This window comes from Rousettus aegyptiacus, unplaced genomic scaffold (assembly GCF_014176215.1).
Source record: "Rousettus aegyptiacus isolate mRouAeg1 unplaced genomic scaffold, mRouAeg1.p scaffold_m13_p_9, whole genome shotgun sequence".
Lineage (NCBI taxonomy): Eukaryota > Metazoa > Chordata > Mammalia > Chiroptera > Pteropodidae > Rousettus > Rousettus aegyptiacus.
In genome coordinates, this window is record NW_023416312.1 from 34,331,411 (window position 1) to 34,351,826 (window position 20,416).

General features: G+C 34.8%; 1 protein-coding gene across 1 annotated transcript in view; it reads right to left on the reverse strand.

Moving 5' to 3' along the window:
- Nucleotides 1-20,416, reverse strand: part of WNK3 (WNK lysine deficient protein kinase 3) — a 147,585-nt gene that overhangs the window by 15,154 nt on the left and 112,015 nt on the right. Inside the window, 4 exon segments of the mRNA XM_036227332.1 lie at nucleotides 7,461-7,672; nucleotides 12,970-13,592; nucleotides 14,122-14,252; nucleotides 14,655-14,886. Of these exon segments, the coding sequence (XP_036083225.1) occupies nucleotides 7,461-7,672; nucleotides 12,970-13,592; nucleotides 14,122-14,252; nucleotides 14,655-14,886 (1,198 nt within the window).

Sequence of the window (20,416 nt, forward strand, 5' to 3'; positions counted from 1 at the left end):
CCATCCATAAGAGCTGGATGGAATGCATGGAGCAACTATTTGAGAATTCTGAATAGTAAACAGTGATTAGCAAATATGACCAAAATTCAAAGTATCAAAAAAAAAAAGTGAGATTACCAATTTTTCTTATCTGATATCCTATGGCTAACCTAGATGTGGGCATTGAAAAAGAGATCTCCAGAGGAGATCCTCTACTTCTGGCATGAGAAATGGGAAAGGAAACTTCTAAAGTTCTTGCAAAGTACAGAAATTTCTGTTTTCTCTTCTTTTTTCCATACTCTTTCCCCTATCCCCCATGCAATCCTGTGGTGGCAGAGTCCACAATCACAATGTAAGGTAAGTTCATAGAAGCCAAACTCTAAGGGAGAGAACCTCTCCTTCCTGAGCAGTGGAGTTATGGTCCTATGAGGGTGAGGGCAATCACTATTGTTTTACTGCTCTCTCTAACCTCCCAAAGCTTGGTCTGGACATGTGCACAGTGGTAGATGTGCACAAAAGAGCAGATGAATTGAAATCCCCAATTTCTGGCTGAGGAACAAAAAAAGGAGTCATTGGGAATCAGAAAGTACTAGAGATATTGTAGGGAGAGAGAAACTGAGAAAAGCTAGTTTTTAACTCCTGGGTTTACCATTGAGCTGTGCATATGTGAATCTGACCCTATTCAGCATACCAAAGACATAAGAACTGAATTAACAAACAACTGCTCAAGACTGAGACTGACCACTGGGAGACCCACATGTGGGACAGATCTGAAGAGCATTGCAGAGGAAATGCAACTGAACCAAAACTGGAACTGAACCGGCAATGCAACTGAAACCACAGAAGATAGGTTGGTACTCATAAGGTAAAAACAACTGGGTTGATTACTTCCTGTAATAAAAATGTCAACATCTACATAGCATTTTAAAAACACACCAGAGACTCATAACAGAATATTCAAAATGTCAAGGATAAAATCCAGAATGACCTGGCATTTACAGAATCAGGTCAATTTAAACTTATATGGAAAAAGACTATCAAAAAGACCAACTGAAAGATGATAAAGATGTTGGAATTATCTGACAAAAACTTTAAAGCAGCTATTACAAAAAATGCTCAGATAATCACAAAAACTACTGAAACTCATGACAAAATGAAAAGTCTCAGCAACAAAATGATTATAGAGAACATAAATGAAATTTTAGAACCAAAAACACACAACAACAACAACAACACTCCTTGGATGGATTCAATAGCAGAATGGAGATGACAGGAGAAAATTCAATTTTAACAACAGTGAGAAAAAAGATTGACAAACAAACATGAGTTGAAACTAAGGAACCTATAGGACAATAGGAAAAGGTTTACAATTTGTGTCATCAGAGTACCAGAGAGAGAATGAAGAGTGTGAAAAGAAAAAATATATTTGAAGAAATATTAACTTAAAACTTCCTAAATCTGTCAAAAGACATAAACCTACATAATATTCAAGAAGCTCAGTGAACCCAAAACATGAATAAACAAAGAAATCCTTGCCTAGATACAAAATAATTCCTGAAATTTAAATAGAAAAATTGTTGAAAATTAAACAAAATAAAAAATTTTTTAAAGCAATCACAGAAAAACAATGCTTTCATACAAGAAAACAATGATTCAAATTTCTGTGGATTTCTCTTGACAAATCATGGAAGCCAGAAGGAAATGGTATATTTTTAAAATGATAAAAGATGCCTACAACCCAGAATTCTATATATAGCAAAAATATCCTTCAGGAGTAAAGGTGAAAAAAGACTTTCTTAGATGAAAAAAGTTAAGAAAATTTGTCGCCAGCAGGTATGCTCTAAAAGAATAACTAAAAGAAGATCTTAAAACATAAGGAAATTATACCAGTAGGTAACATGAAAGAGCAGGAATGAAGAAAGACGAAAAGAAATAATAGAGATCTGGGTAAATGTATTCTGTTTTTGAGTTCTGAAACTGAAGCAGAAATGAAAATTATGACACATTGTAATGGAGTTTTCCATATATGTAGATGTAATACATAAGAAAATTGTAAAGAAGAAATAAGCCTTTTGAAGTGGTAAAAGACTGGTTTTAAGTAAACTGAAAAGAGAAGTATGTATATCATAATCCCTAGAGCAACCATTAAAAATATACAAGGAAATATAGAAAAAACATAACAGATGAATTAAAATGGAATATTAAAATAGATTGAAAAAAACAAATAAAGGCAGGAAAGGGGAAAAAAATAAACAGAACAAACAGAAGACAAATTTCAAATATGGTAGATGAAAATACAAACATATTAATTACTACATTACATATAAATGATTTAAAATTATTGAGATTGTCAGAATGAATTTTTTAAAAACAAAAACAAAACATGACCATAGGCTGTAAGAAGTTCACTTCAAATATAACATAAGTAGGTTAAAACTTAAAGGATGAAAAAGATACACCATGCAAATACTAACCAAAAGAAAGATGAAATGGTATTTAAATCATACAAAACAGACCTTAAAGCAAACAAAAACAACCAAGAATAAAGAGGGACTCTACATAATGATAAAAGGGTCAATGTACCAAGAAGAGATAACAATGTTAAATGTGTGTGTAACTAACAAAATAGAATCAAAATACATCAGGCAAAAACTGACAGAACTGAAAGGAGAAACAGATAAATCCATAATTACAGTTCAAGTTTTCTACACTATTCTCTAAGTAAACAATAGAAGAGGTGGAGGGCAAATGAGCAAGGATATAGAATAACTGAACAATATTATTCAAATATCTAGATCTAACTGATATTTATAGAAAAAGCAACAGTGCATATATAATTTTCAAATGCACATGAAACATTCACCAAAATAGACCATATCCTGGTTCACAAAACCAACAATAACGAATTGAGAGGAATCAAAACCATCAAAAATATATTTTCTGATAAGAATGAAATTGAAGTACAAATTAGCAACAAAGACACAACAAGAAAAACCTCAAAACACCTGGTAATTAAACAACAAACTACCAAATAAAACATGGAACAAAAAGGAAGTCTCACAAGAAATAAAGAAAAAAAATTTGGTCCCAGAAAATCAGTATTATGAAAAATGTTAAAGAGACTTCTTTAAGAAAATAAGATTAAAGATATGAATAATAAAATAGCAATAACTATATATCAACAATTACTTTAAATGTAAATGGATTAAATGTTCCAATTAAGAGAAATAGGGTGGCTGAATGGATAAGAAAACAAGACCTGTACATATGCAACCTATAAGAATCCCACTTCATATTGAAAGATACACGTAGAGTAAAATAAAGGGATGGAAAAAAATACTTTCATGAAATAGAAATAATAAAAAAAAGCTAGGTAGCAATACTTATATCTGTAAAAATAGACTTTAATTAAAACAAAGGCTATGACAGGAGACAAAGAAAGACACTGCATAATGAAAAGGGATCAATCCAACAAGAGAATATAACCTCATGTAATCATTTATACACCTAATGTAAAAGCACCTAAATTCAAAAAGCAAATATCGACAGATATAAAAGGAAAGAATAACAGTAATATAGTAATTGTAGGGGATTTTAAGACCCTCTTTGACATCAATGGATAGATCATCCAGACAGAAAACCAACAAGGAACAAAGGCCTTAAAAGACACACTAGACCAGATAGATTTAAATGATATTTTTAGAGCATTTCACCCCAAAGCAATAGAATATACATTCTTGTCAAGCACAAATGGAACATTTTCCAGGACAGGACACATGTTAGGCCACAAAAAAATCCTCAATAAATTTAAGAATGTGCTGGCTGGAAAATTACTGCTTGGCTATGTCCATGGGAACATAGCCTGTCACCCATAGGAACATAACATTCTAACAATAAACTTTCTGCTTCTGTACTCCGGCTTGCACACCCGACCTGTGGGTCGACAGGTAGTGAATAGAAGAAAAATAGACCTTTGTGTTTAAACAGAATGAAGAATGGGATTTTGGGCTTAAAAACCCTGTACTTCGGCATTTGGCTGCTGCTTAATTTGGGGTCTGCGTACCCCTGGCAGACCCAGCTGGCTGATTGAAGAGTGTGTTTCCTATAACTCACTGAGTTCTGGTGGTCTGTGTGTCTTTCGGGGGCTGGCAGCTACAACAAGAAGACTAAAATCATATCAAGCCTCTTCTCTGATAATAGTAGAAAGCTAGAAAACAGTTACAAGAAAAAAAATGAAAAACACACAAGCACATGGAGGCTAAATAACATGCTACTGAACAATGAATGCGTTAACAATGAGATCAAGGAAGAAATCAAAAGATACTTTGAGACAAAGGACAACAAAAACACAATGACCCAAAACCTATGGGACACGGTGAAAGCAGTTCTAAGAGGGAAATTCATAGCAATATAGGCCTACCTCAAAATAAAAGAAAAATCTCTAATAAACAATCTAACATTTCGCCTACAGGAACTAGAAAAAAACAAACAAAGCCCAAAGTGAGTAGAAGGAAAGAAATAATAATGACCAGAATGGAAATAAATGAAATAGTCTAAAAAAGATACAAAAGATAAATGAAACCAAGAGTTGGTTCTTTGAAATGATAAACAAAAATGACAGACACTTAACCAAACTCATAAAGAAAAAATGAGAGAGAACCCAAATAAATTAAATCAGAAATGAAAGAGAAGTGACAATGACACCACAGAAATACCAAAGATTATAAGAAAATACCATGAACAATTATATTCCAACAAATTGGGCAATCTGGAAGAAAATGGATACACTCCTAGAGACATATAATTTTCCAAGACTGAATCAAGAAGAAACAGAAAATCTGACCAGGCTGATCACTACTAATGAAATTGAATCAGTAATCAAAAAACTCCCAACAAACAAAAAGTCTTGGACCGGATAGCTTCACAGGTGAATTTTAGCAAACGTTAAAAGAATTATCACCTATCCTTCTCAAACTATTCCAAAAAATTGAAGAAGAGGGAAGGCTTCCAAGTGATTTTACGAGGCTAGCATCTTACTTCTGGGTACTTTATGCAAGTAAACTGAATATTTATGTTCACCCAAAAAGTTGTACATGAATATTTATAGCAGCTTTATTTGTAAAACACTGGACACAATCCAAATGTCCTTCTACAGGTAAATGGATACCATGGTACATCCATACCATGGAATATTACTCAGCAATTAAAAGGAATAAGCTATTATAACATGAATAACTTTAAGGATCTCGAAGGCAAAGTTCTGAGTCAAAAAAGCTACTTGCAAAAGGCATGTTTTTATCAAGGAATACCATGCCTCTGGCTATGGCAGATTAAAAAGAGATACTATAGATAATGTAGTATAAGAGCCTGACATTAAGCTCTTGGTTGTGGAGTCATTCATTGCAAAGACGACCATCTCAGATAAACACATTGCCAAATATACAATGAGATAAAAAGCCAGGCTTTTATCTCATTATCCTGTCCATTAAGTGCAGTTTTAAGAAAGCCCTGGTTGACCTATATAACTGATCATTTGAGTGACCCCACTTTCCCTTACTGTTAATTCCCACTCTTATGTTTTAAATTCCTCAAAAAAGAATGAATCTGCAAGACCCTAGGCATCTCAAAGCAGGAAATAAAAGTAAAACCAAACCTAGACACCTTACCCTCAACCCTGCTCAAGCCAGGCCTTCACCTTCCCTTTCTCTTTCTGTCTGTCCCCATCCTACTCCAAGACCTCACCGTGTGGCCCTAGGCATGCCATGTGTCCGCTAGCACCTGTGAATAGTAAACCTTGTTTATTCAAAGTTCCATGATTGTTGCTCAGTGCCTCTTACAATCATAGTAAGAATGCAAGAGCTGGTCTACCCACAACACTGGTTCCGGTCAGGGAAACTGTCTGTGGGGACTCCCCACAAGTAGTAAGAGCACAGGTAAGTGCCCCTAGATATTCTAGTTGCTAGCATCACTACTGATGGGATCAGACACAAAACAGGTGGACACCTGACTGGGGAAAAGCCCAATAATAGACCAGGCAATGGGTCTGACCATTTCATGGCATGAAAAAGATAAGCAGAGTCTGTCAAATTTTTAGTCTCTGGAATCTGACAAAGGCCAGTTAAGCAGTGATTCAAAAATGAAAGAATGCTTTGGGATCATAAGAAGACAAAGACACCTGAAAGTTCTGGAGAATAGAAACTACGTAAAAAGGGCAAGCCATGTATTAGGGAACAAAACACAATAAAAAAAAGTACAGCAAAAATGGTAGAGGATTAGACTGAAGGTCCACATGCTTCTACTATTCAACGCCTAAAGGTGCCCTCAATCGGCATCTATCCTTCAGTTCTATTTTTATGAGGATCACCAAAAGTCTTCCTGTTCTTGAGTTCTGCATTCACTTTCTGTTGTTGCTGTAAATGATTACCCCAGATTAGTAACTAAAAACAACACAAATTTAGTATCTTGTAGTTCTTTCTGTAAGTTAAAAGTCCGACGTGGGTCTCACAGGGCTACAATCAAGGTGTTGGCAGGGCTGCATTGTCCTTCTGGGGGCTCTGAAGGAAATCTGCTCGAGAACCTTTTCCAGCTTCTAGGAGCTACCTGCATTCCTTGATTTGTGGCTTTCTTCCTCCATCTTCGAAGACAGCAATGTTGTATCTCTCTGAAATTGCTTCCCTCTCTTCACATCTTCTTTCCAACCCTCTCTTCTGCTTACCTCTTCTAATTTAAAGGACCCTTTTGATTGCATTGGGCTGACCTAGATAAGCCAGGATCATCTCCCTACTTTGAAGTCAGTTGATTAGCAACCTTAATTCCATCTACAACCTCAATTCCTCTTTTCATGTAACTAAACATAGTCACGAGTTCCAGGTATTTACAATTTGGCGAGAGGGGGGCACTATTCCACCTACTACAAACTGTTGGGATCTCACATATATCCTTATAGTTCACTTTCAAACCCCATCTTGACTATGGACATGTAACCAAGGAAGTCTGACCTGATTAACAACTGCTTTATTAGGTTAAGTAGAGATTTTCTTTTCTTCAAAATCAAAAAGTATGGTTTTCTAACATTCTTATAAATAATAAACAGAGATATCTCATATCAGATAGAACATGACTATATATATTTAAGATCATCTTTGCTACCAATGAACTCCTCAATAAACTCTACATGTTACACCAGCAGTTCCCACTGTCTGCTAACACTTCAAAAACTATTTTGAGGATTGAAATGGGACCTTCAGGTATTTCATTTCCAAATGAAAACATAAAACACATCTGCTCTCTAAAATCTCTCATCTGTCCTCACTGTTATGCCATAAAAGAACATTTAACATCAAAAGGGTTAGAAAAGTAAATCGGAATAACGTGCACATCTTTAAATCATCTTAACTTAATAAAAAATATATTATCATTATTTTTCTAATTTGGCTGCTCTTCAACCAGTTATTTTTAAATCACTTTTAATACTAATTTACCTGGATCAACTGGGGCACTGTCCATGTGTGTCAAGGACTGAGGACGACTGCGAAGTTTGCTTTTGAAAGATCTTGGTCTACGTGGTGATGCAGGTGGCAGGGGAATCTCTGATGATTGGATTTTGTTATCTTTAATTGCTCGAAGGCGTTCATAGAGCTCCTGCAGCTCCTTATTCTGCTGAGTTTGAAGATTTACCACCTCCTGAATGTGTCTGAATGAAAAGCACGCAGAAAGCATTTTAATGGTACTGGCAGCAAACAGATGAGCAAAAAAAAAAAAAAAAAAAAAAATTCCCACCCTACACCAGTACAAATAAAGTTTAACAAGGAATTTAGATTAAGAATGTGGAAATACAGAATATTTTCACAATTTTAAAATGGGAACACCTTCCCTAAGCATAACATTACAATGACCAGACATAAATAAAAAAGTCAACAAATAGACAAGAACAAATTTCTAAAATTTCAATACAGTGAAAGACAACAAGACAAAATTTAAAATCACATAGTATTGATAAAATATTAATCTTTTCTATATTACATGCTTCAAGTATAAATAGAAAATACTTGTATTATATAGTAACAAGTTAATATTTAGAATATATAAATATTTCCTTAAAATCAATAAGAAAACCGGAAACAACATTATGGAAAATGGCAAGAATATGAAATGGTAATTCCAAAGAATAGGAAATATGACCTCACTGTTAATGAGAAGAACACAATTTAAAAATATTTTAAAATTCACCTGATTGGAATAAAACTAAAAGGATCAAATAATATACAGCTCTATATTCAGAAGTGGGAAAACAGGCACTTTTATATATTTATATTTGGTGTGTAAAATGGTATAGGTACACGAGAAGACAATTTTAGAACTATCTCTCAATTTATAATATGCACGTCTTTATAAACAAACTAACACTTAATCATAACGAAACTAGAAAAGGAAGAATGAATGAAGTCTAAAGTCAGCAGAAGGAAAGAAATAATCAAATTAGAGCAGAAATAAATGAAATTGAAAACAAACAAACAAATGAAAACAATCGAAAAAAATAAATGCAACAAAGAGCTAGTTCTTTGAGAAGGTTAATAAAATTGACAAATCCCTGGCTAGACTCACTAAAGAAAAAAGAGAAAGGACACACACACACAAAAAAAACAAAATCAAGGATGAAAGAGGGGAAATTATGACAGACAATGCAGAAACACAAAGGCTCATACAAGAATACTATGAAAAAGCATATAACAGCAAATTTGATAACCTAGAAAAAATGGACCAGTACTTAGAAAAATATGACCTTTCTAGACTGAATCAAGAACAACTGGAAAATCTAAATAGACAAATCATCAGTATGGAAACTGAAACAATCATCAAAACCCTACCAAAAAGGAAAAGTCCAGGACCAGATGCTTTACCAGTAAATTTTACCAAACATTCAAAGAAGATTTAATACCTCTTCTCAAACTCTTCCAAAAAATCGAAGAGAAAACAATACTTCCCAACTCATTTTATGAGGCCAGTAATACTTTGACACCAAAACCTGGTAAATATAACACAAGAAAAGAAAACTACAGACCAATATCTCTCATGAACACACATATAAATATTCTTAATTAGATACTAGTGAACCACATACAGCAACATATTAAAAAGATTATACACCACAATCAAGGGGGCTTCATCCCAGAGGCACAGGGATGGTTCAACATACGCAAATCAATTAATGTGATATACCGCATAAACAAATTAAAAAATAAGAATCATAACCATATCAAAAGATGCAGAAAAGCCTTCGACAAAATACAGCCTCCATTTAGGATCAAAACACTTCACAAAATTGGTAATAGAAGGAAAGTACCTTAACATAATAATAGCCATCTCACAAACCCTCAGCCAACATTATACTTAATGGTGAAAAACTAAAAACCTTCCCTCTAAGATCAGGAACAAGGCAAGGCTGTCCACTATCACCACTGTTATTCAATATAACATTGGAGGTCTAGTGAGTGCAATCAGACAAGAGAAAGATATTAAAGGCATCCGAATAAGAAATAAAGAAGTCAAACTGTCACTATTTGTGGATGACATGATTCTCTATATAGAAAACCCTAAAGACTCCTGAAGAACACCACTAGAAACAATAAGCAAATACAGCAAAGTCTCTGGCTAAAAAAATCAATGTTCGAAAATCCATAGCATTCCTATACTCTAATAATGAAGTGTGAGAAAAAGAAGTGAAAAAAATAATTTCTTTTGCAATTGTAACGAAAAGAAAAAAAATACTTAGGAATAAATTTAACGAAACCTGTGAAGGACCTACATAATGAAAACTACAAGACTCCATTAAAAGAAATTGAAGAAGATACAAAGAAATGGAAAGATATTCCATGTTCTCGGATTGGAACAATCGACATAGTTAAAATGACCATAATACCTAAAGCATTATACGGACTTAATGCAATCCCCACTAAAATCTCATCAGCATTTTTCTTCTTTTCTCCTCTTTAATTTCCTTCCCCACTTCCATCCCTGACCTATGGATGTTGCCTTTTTCCCTTAAGAACTACACTATGGAGCCGCCTCCTCATCAGCATTTTTTAAAGAAATACAACAAAAATCATCAGATTTGTATGGAAGCACAAAAGACCCCGAAATGCCGAAGCCATCCTGAGAAAAAAAGAATGGAGCTGGAGGCATCATTCTGCCTGACTTCAAATTATACTACAAAGCAAAAATAATCAAAACAGCATGGTATTGGCAGAAAAAAAACAGACACACGAATCAGCGGAACAGAATTGAGTCTAGAAGTAAACCCATATTTATATGGGCAAATAATTTTCGACAAAAAAGCCAAAGACATACAGTGGAGAAGAAACCCTCCTCAATAAATGGTGCTGGGAAAACTTGAAAGCCACGTGCTAAAGAATGAAACTAGACTGTTGTCTATCATCACATACCAAACTTAACTCAAAATGGATTAAAGACCTGAATATAAGATCTGAAACAATAAAACACAGGAACTAAACTCAAAGACCTTGGACTTAAAGAGGGTTTTATGAATACGACCTCAAAACCAAGGAAAGCAAAAGCTAAAATAAATGAATGGGACTACATCAAACTAAAAACCTTCTGCTCAGCAAAAGAAATCATCAACAAGGTAAAGAGACAACCATCCAAATGGGAAAATACATTTGCAGTGAACACCTCCGATAAGTGCCTAATATCCAAAATATATGAAGAACTCATACAATTCAATAACAACAAAAAACACAAATGATCCAATCCAAAAATGGGCAGAGGACCTGAACAGACTTCTCCCTAGAGGGCATACAAATGACCAAAAAATATTTGAAAAGATGCTCAACATCACTAGCTATTAGGGAAATGTTAATCAAAACCACAATGAGATACCATTTCACACCTGTTAGAATGGCTATAATCAACAGGACAACAAATGTTGGAGAGGACTAGGAGGAAAATGAACCCTCATACACTGATGGTGGGATTGCAAACTGGTACAGCCACTATGGAAAACAGTATGGAATTTCCTCAAAAAACTAAGAATTGATCTACCATATGATCCAGTAATCCCTCTACTGGGTATTTACCCCAAAGCCTTGAAAACCCATATTCAAAAAGATATTTGCACACCAATGTTCATAGAGCATTATTCATGGTGGTCAAGACATGAAAGCAACTGGTGTCCTATAATAGAGGGTTGGCTAAAGAAGCTGTGGTACATATATACAATGGACTATTACTCAGCCATAAGAAGAGATGAAATACTGCCATTTGCTACAACATGGATAGCCCTCGAGATAATCATGCTAAGCAAAATAAGCCAGACAGAAAAAGTTAAAAATCACATATCACTTATATGTGGCATATAAACCTAAAAGCCACAAATGAACAATACAAAGAAACAGAGACTCATAGACATGGACTATAGACTAGTGGTTACTAGAAGGTAGCGGGTAGGGGAGGAGGGGGTAGGTGGATGGTTAAAGCGGGTCAAATATAAAGGGGTAGGGGGAGAGTGAAGTGGGTTAAGGGGATCAAATATATGGTAGCTAAAGAAAACTGGACTTTGGGTGGTAAACACACAATAGAATATACAGATGTCAAATGATAAAGTACATCTGAAAATTATATAATTTTATTAACCAACCAATGTTACCCCAATAAACTTAACTTAAAAAATAAAATAAAAAATAAAATATGTACATCTTTTAACCCAGCAATTCCACTTTTAGGTATTAATCCTACAAAAATACTTACATGAAAATATAAAAACATAAGGATATTCACTTCAACATTGTTTACATAAGGAAAATATGGCATAAAACTGAAAATACCTATTAAGCAGGGATTAAATAAACTTTAAATTGATTACATGCTATTCTACTTTATGAAATAAAAGATAATTTCGGTAACCATAAATATTTACAGGGGACAATGTTAAGTCAAAATATTACAGAATATCATGCATATTATAATCTTATATTTGTAAAAAGCAAAAACTACATATATGTAAATGCTGGTAAAATGACACACAATATATATACAAAACAGTTCACAGTGATTGCCACTGAGGAATTAGATTAGGGCATGAGCAATAGATTGTTTCTTATGCATTTTTACTGCTCTGATATTATGATTTATTATCTATATAGAGAGAGTCTTTGTTCCTGTTCTTGCAACACAGATCCTAAAACCCTTGCAATTTCCTAAATGATAAGAGCAATGGGAGAATCTTTTATTATAATATTTGGTATTTTGTCCAGTTCCTGAAATAGCTCTAGAGTGAAGGTAAAAGGAGTGTCTTGTTATTCATAACAAGCCCCTATGAATCACATTGGAGTTTAGGTTAATAAAGTGACTTGTAAAAAGTCCCTAAGGATAGAGGCAGGTTGCCAGAGGAACCAGTCAAATGATTACAGGGTGGGAGTTATCAGCCCTCTGCCCCCATCACTGGGGAGGGGAGAGGATGGAGACTGAATTAATCCAAAAGACTAATGATTTATGACGCTTCCATAAAAATTCCTGAATCATGGGTTTTGGAGAGCTTTCAGGTTGGTGAACACCTGGAAATGCTGGGAAAGTGGCACTCCTAAGAGGGCATGGAAGCTCCATGACCCTTCCCTTATACCTTGCCATCTGGTTGTTCTTGAGTTGTATCCTTTTATAATAAACTGATAATCTACTAAGTAAACTGGTTCTGAGTTCCATAGGCCACTCAAGCAGATTAATCGAACCCGAGGGAGGGTTCATGGGACCCTCTAATTTATAACAGGCTAGTCAGAAGCATAGATAATACAACCTGGACGTGATTGGCATCTGAGATGGGACTGACTTGTGGGACTGACTCTTAACCTATGAAATCTGATATCTTTGTAGTTTTTAACCATTAAAATGTCACCACTCCTAAATTAGCTAACAATCAAACACTTAGTTCTATAAAACCCAGGGCAACAATATTGGTGACAAAAGAAAAACAGTTCTTACTTTTCTCGTAATCTTTGAAGCTCCACCTTTAAGTCCTCATCTTCTGTTTCTGACTCATCATCACTGCTCATTGGGGAAGATGGCGAATAAAAGAGTGAGCTCTGTGTAGGAGCAAAGGCTTTTTCTTCATGGAGTGGTAAGCACTGATCAATCTGTGGATGAGTCTTTGCCACTGATTTCCCTCTGCCAGCAAGAGTGACTGAAAATTCACTATCAGAGCTAGGCTGTTTGCCTACAGTAAGTATATCTCCCTCTTTAAGCAACAGTTCAGATCCACACTGCATGCTACTTCCCGTGGGTGAATTTTCTTCCAATTCCTTTTCTGGGGTCATGGAAGATACATCAGTCTCACAAGCTGTGCTGAAAGATGAGAAGTTATCACCTTGCTTGGGAATTATTTGATCTTCCTTAAAGGTTTCATGAAGATCTCGTAACTTCTGAGGAGAAAATAAAGTTTGTGGATTGTGCATGGCAGGTTCCATATCTACCAACTGAGCCTTTGCTGTTTCAGTAAACACTAAAGCTTCCTCACTAGAATGGCCTGTGATTTCATTGAACGCTGGTATGTGTTCGATTCCAAAAGATGTCACTTTCACTGGCTGCTGCTGAGGAACTGTAATCACCTAAGATATAAAAAGGCAAAAGTGGCTGGCTCTGCTTAATCAAAGAATAAACCCACAAAGAAATTCAATATATATACTGAATATATATGGCATAGAAAGTGGATGGTTTGCTTGTGATGTACAAATATTGATAATACCAAAACTTAAACATCCCATCTATATTCCCCATATTCGGTGTTTAAATTGGTCCCTTTGGGTAAAAAAACGTTAGCTTTGAATTGCTCAAATAAAATTCCACAATTAAAAAACAAACCTACAATTAAATTTGCCAAGATTCTAAAGGACATGAAATTGGATTTATAAAAATGAGGACCTATTTCTCTGTTCTCTTCCACCTACTAAAATCCCTATTTCTTTAGACTCACCTTTATTGGATGGCTTCAAACGGTGAAGGGATGCATATAAAGGGAACAAATCAAATATGACAATTATCTACATTTAAAATAAGTATCATCTACAGACCATGGTCTTCAATGCTGTTACCTGTTATAATGCCCTTGTAGATAAGGATTAAACCAAAGACACAAACCTGGAACCGACCCCGCTGAAATGATCCACTCATTGCTTTACAGCTACTCAAAGCTCTAGTATTAGCTGTGGACTCTCCTGTCATAGGAATGGGATCAGGAGCAACTGCTGATCTCATATCTTCTGTTTCCACTGCAAGTTTTGCCAAATTGTAAGCAGAAAAGAGAAAATTGTTTAAGACTAAATTTGTTTTCATTACCAAAAATGAAGAAAAGTAGAAAAAACTTAACTCCTGCTAAACAATTAAAAAGTATTAATGTAATTAGCAATATTGTAGAAGTCCCTAACTCTAAATCAGACATTGCAAGATTTATCTTGAGACTTAGTATCTATATGAAATGAATAACTATAAATTCAAAATTACTACAAAAAGAAAAATAAAATGACAATGACATTAATGAGACATGTCATATATATGGGCTACATGGAAAAAGTGGCAAGATTTGTATATGAAACAAAAAAAACAAAACAAAAAAACAAGTAAAATGAAAAGTGATGTTACCTAGTCTATGTCCCTGACTGTAAGCACACTACCTTGACAGACTTTTGATCTCTTGAAAAAGCTGGTTGACTGCCGTAGCCTGTATGCCCAGCTTTTTAATTTGCGAGTCCAGGATTTCTTGCTAATAGGATTTTTGAGACTAGGACAAGTAAAGCTTAGGCCAAAATATCCACCTCCTGTCTGCAGACGAATGGCTCCAATGCTTGACACAGCAGCAGGACAGACCTCTGGATCTCCTGGAAGTGAAGCATCTGGGGACATCTCCTAATGGAGACAAAAAGAGAAAAAACAAAATGGTAATAATTTAGGTAAGGTGAAACAGTTGTTTATATCACTGCAGTCTCTTGTATAAATTAATCAGTAATTTGATTCAAATACAGAATGCTATGTATACTGAACCTGAAGTATTTAATGTATAGAAATTAAGTCTTCTCTTTTCTTTAAAAATATAATTTAGGCTTCAGGTAAGTAAAAAAACAGAATATGAATCTTCTACCCTAAAATATTTTCCCTTACAGCAACTTGGAAAACTGAAAATTAAAATTATTTTCTTCATATGTACCAATTTACTAAAAAGGTTACTGAAACCCTATACTATTGAAATAAAAATTTTATTTGTTTCTATTATTTGAGTTGAGACCTGACATAAATGATAACATAGAAATATATGATAACTAGGCATTTAGATTTACAGAGAAATATTAACAAATCAAGTTTCTTTATGTAAGCATACAGAAATTCACAACGGACCTCAAAATTATTTCAAACTCCTGATCTAAAAATTATATCCATCAGGCTACAGCTGGCTATAAAATCACTCTCTCACCTTCTTGTCTTCTTACCTTTCCCCTAAAAAGTCAGAATTAACTATTATATTCTAAATGAGTCCTTTACAAATAAATTCCAAATAATTAATGTAAAAAATTAATATACACAACTACAAATACTTTGAAAAACATGAGAATGGTAACCACTATTCTAGAAAATTAAGAGTATTGAAAAGCTCAAAGAATGGAATTGAACCTATGTCTGAAGGAAGACAGCCTAAGCAGCACTAAGTATACTGCAGGCTTGAGAGAGAATTATTAATACTTAGAGCATGTCAGCAGCGGTTACAGAAAATAAAACTCTGAACAATCAGTTTTTATTTTGCAAAGTTCCATTTTAGAATAGTAATACTACTACTTTATAAAGAGAAAAAATACTCTTAAAATTACAATTTAGAAAGTGTTACATTGGTCCCACCAAAGTTACAGAAAATATTTTTAATAAGTAATAATGGGATCAGTATAGCAAATTAAATACAAGTTCTAGCCTCCTTTACCAATCCAAATACATAGACATGACAGGAAAAACAGATGTAGACATATGCATATATAATAAAAGGAGGAAAAAGCAGCCCATGACATACGCAGGTACTGTTTCAAAATGCTGAGAATTTAAGTGGCAAATATGGGCAGGAGAGAGCCCTGGCCAACCAAAAGGATGAGTGGTTGGCTAAAACACTTAAAAAGCTCTACACGATCTGTCTCCTATTTGCCTCTTTGACATCATCTCATAATGCCTTCCTACATACTGGCCTTCTTTATGTTCCTTGAACAGGTCTCTACTCATGAATGTCAACATCAAATACAAGTGCTTCCTTGAACACCCTCTATAAAGCAATCTCCCACTCAATCATAGCCTTTTACTTTAATTACTTTATTTATCTGTATATGGTCTATCTTCCCCACTAGAATGTGAGCTCTACAAAAACAGAGATCTTGTTTTATCTCTACTCAGTGGATACTCACTGAGTGGAAGAGTGAAACTGGTTGGGGTACAAAAGAAGGTACAGCTATGCAGTTCTAGCCCTTCTCCCCAACTCCACAGCAAACAAAAGGCTGCAAAAGCATCTGCTCCCAAATGAGTGGTGAGAGGAAAATATCTGTGGCCAAGAGGAAGGTCAGCAATGTAGGGAGGAAACAACTTCTAGGAGGAAGAAGAAGACCTTCTACTTTTGAAGACTAGCTACTAGGCCACCCTCTAGGCAGCATGAGAAACAACATGCACTATCCAGGGCCAGGAAGCATATCTCACACCTTTCTCACAATTATTGAAAAAAAAAGCTACAGTAATTGTGCACAGCATTTACAGAAAAGCAAGACATCTCAAGGGAAAAACAAAAGATGAGTACATAACTAAGAATCACTAAACACTTGTGGGAAATCAACACAATAAGAAAATACTAAACTCAACAAACAAAGGACTAGCCAACAAGGTGGTGGCAAGCCTCAAGATAACTCAGCTATTTGCTGAGCTGCCCCAGGCCCAGTACTGGTAGCAGCAGGCCTCAGTCTGCAGTGTAGCATCTACAACATGCCTCCAAGTCCAGCACATTCAGTGACCAACTGGAGGTAGTTTTGTAGCTACTTCCAGGTAGCCCTAAGCCAGTCACGGGCAGAGGTGAAACTTGGTCTACATAGGAGCTCCTCTCGAAAGGCCCCCCAAAAACATACTCAGTGGCTAGCTCCAGACCACAAAAGAACACCACCTATGAACCCACAAATGGTACCCCAAATGGTAGTCTTAGCAGGGTCCAAAATCCTCTGGGGCAAATCCTACTCCAAGGGGTCAGCCCCCACACAGCAGTTCATACACTGTGGTCATGGTTAATCCTCACAGTCAGTCAGCTGGAGGGTCAATCCCACCCACTGACATGCCAACAGCAACCTAGATTTAACAACAACAGGTAGGTACACACAACCAACACAAGGGACATTTTGGGAACATCTGGCTCATATGACCAGGGAGAATATATCATTGGGTTCCACAGGACACTTACTACATAAGGCCTCTCTACTAAAACTGGAGACATAGCAGCTCTACCAACTACACAGAAACAAACATAGAAAGGGAGCCAAAATGAGAAAACAAAGAAACATGTCCCAAATGAAATAACAGGAGAAAACTCCAGAAAAAGAACTAAATGAAATGAGGGCAAGCAATCTACCAGATACAGAATTAAAAACACTGGTTATAAGTATGCTCAATGAATGTAGGAGAAAAATAGATGATCTCGGTGAGAAATTAACAAAAAGAAAGAAAGCTAAAAAAAAAAAAAGACATAGAAACCAAAGAACCACTCAGAAATGAAGAACACAAGTGAAATGAAGAATACATAAGAAGGAATCAACAGCAGATTAGATGAAGCAGAGGATCGAATCAGTGATATGGAAGACAAGGAAACAGAAGACAGCCAATGGAAACAGTAAAAAGAAAAAATTTTTAAAATGAGGATAGTTTAAGGGACCTCTGAGACAACATCAAATATAACAACATGTGCATCATAGAGGTGCCAGAAGAAGAGAGAACAAGGAATTCAGAACCTATTTAAAGAAATAATGACAGAAAAACTTCCCTAATCTGGCAAAGGAAAGATACACACAAGTCCAGGAAGCTCAGAGAATCCCAAAAACCAGGAACCCAAAGAAGTCCACACGAAGACACATAAAAAAAATGCCAAAGGTTAAAGACAGAGAATCTTAAAATCAACAAGAGAAAAGCAGTTCCTTACCTACAAGGGATCTTCCATGTGACTGTCAGCTGATTTCAGAATAGGAATTTTGCAGGCCAGATGGGACTGGCATGAAATATTCAAAGTGATAAAAAACAAGAACTTAAAACTAAAACTAGACTCCCAAGTCTATCAATTAAAACTAAAAGAGAGATAAAGAGGTTCCCAGACCAAAAAAAGGTAAAGAAATTCATCACCACCAAACCAGTATTACCAGAAATGTTAAAGGGACTTCTTTAAAAAGAAGTGGAAAAACACACAAACAAACAAACAAAAGAACATAAATATGAGTAATAAAATGGCATTAACAATGTACCTATCAATAATCACTTTAAATGCAAATAGATTAAATGCTCCAATCAAAAGACACAGAAGAGCTGAATGGATAAGAAAACAAGACCCATAAATATGCTGTCAACAAGAGACCCTCCCCAGATTGAAAGACATGCACAGACTGAAGAGAAATAAATGGAAAATGATATTTTATGCAAAAGGAAACAAAAAACCCTGAAAAAGCAATACTTACATCAGACAAAAAAGACTTTAAAACAAAGGCTATAATAAGAGACAGAAGGACATTAGATAATAATAAAGGGATCAATCCAGCAAGAGAATATAACCCTTATTTGTGCACCCGGTACAGGAGTACCTAAATACATAAAGTAAATATTAATCAACAGAAAGGGAGAGATTGACAGCATTACAGTCATAGTAGGGGACTTTAACATCCCATAGACATCAAGAGATAGATCTTTCAACAAATAAATTTGATATTCTTAGAGCATGTAACCCCCAAAACAAGAAATTATACATTCTTTTTATATACACACAAAACATTTTCTAAAATATACCACAAGTTAGGCCACAAAACAAGTCTAAATAAATTTAAGAAGACTGAAATCATATCAAGCATCTTCTCCAACCACAATGGTAAGAAACTAACTCAATTACAAGAAAAATACTGAAATCCACACAAACACATGAAATCTAAATAACACACTACTAAACAACAAATGGGTTAACAACAAGATCAGTGAAGAACTCAAAAGCTAACTTGATAAAAATAAAAATGACAATGACTCAAAATCTATGGAACATAGAGAAAGTGGTTCTAAGAGGGAAATTCATAGCAATATAGGCAATACAGAAACAAGAAAAATCTTAAATAAACACTCAAACAAAGAAAAATCTCAAACAATCTAACCCTCTACCTAAAGGAACTAGAAAAAGTAAAATGAACAAAGCCAAAGTGAGTAGAAGGAAGGAAATAATAAAGATCAGAGCAGAAATAAATAAAATAGAGTCTAAAAAACATTACAAAAGATTGATGAAACCAAAAGCTGGTTATTTGAAAAGCTAAGCAAAATGTACAAACTTTTTACCAGATACATCAAAAAAAGAAAACGAAATCAGAAATAAAAGAGGTGACAACTGACACCACAGAAAAAGAAAATTTTTTAAGAACATACTATAAGTAATTGTAGGCCAACAAATTGAACAATCTGGAAAAAAATAAATACATCCCTAGCAACAGACAATCTTCCAAGAATAAGTCAAGAAGAAACAGAAAATCTCAATGGAAGAATTATTACCAATAAAATCAAATGAGTAATCATAAAACTCCCAACAAACAAAAGTCCTAGACCATCAGATAGCTTCCCAGGTGAATTTCACCAAACATTCAAAGAAGAATGAACACCTATTCTTCTCAAACTATTCCAAAAATTTGAAAATGAGGGAAGGCTCCCTGATTCTTTTTACAAGGTGACTATTACCCTGATTCCAAAACCAGACTAAGACATTACAAAGAAAAATAACTTATAGATGGATATCCCTGATGAACATAGATGCAAAAATCCTCAACAAAATATTTCTAAACCAAATCCACTAATAAACTAAAAAGATCACACACCATGATTATATGGGATTCATTAGACGCAAGGCTCATCCAATATCTGCAAATCTGCAAATCAATGAATGTGATATACTACATTAACAAATTGAAAGCTAAAAATCATATGATCATATCGATAGATACAGAAAAAGCATTCGACAAAATCCAGCACCCATTTATGATAAAAACTCTCAACAAAGTGGGAATGAGGGAATGCAACATAATAAAGGCTATATATGACAAACACCCAGCTAACATCATACTCAATGGGGAAAGACTAAAGTTATTTTTCTTAAGATCATGAACAAGACAAGGATTTCTACTTTCATCACTTTTATTCAACC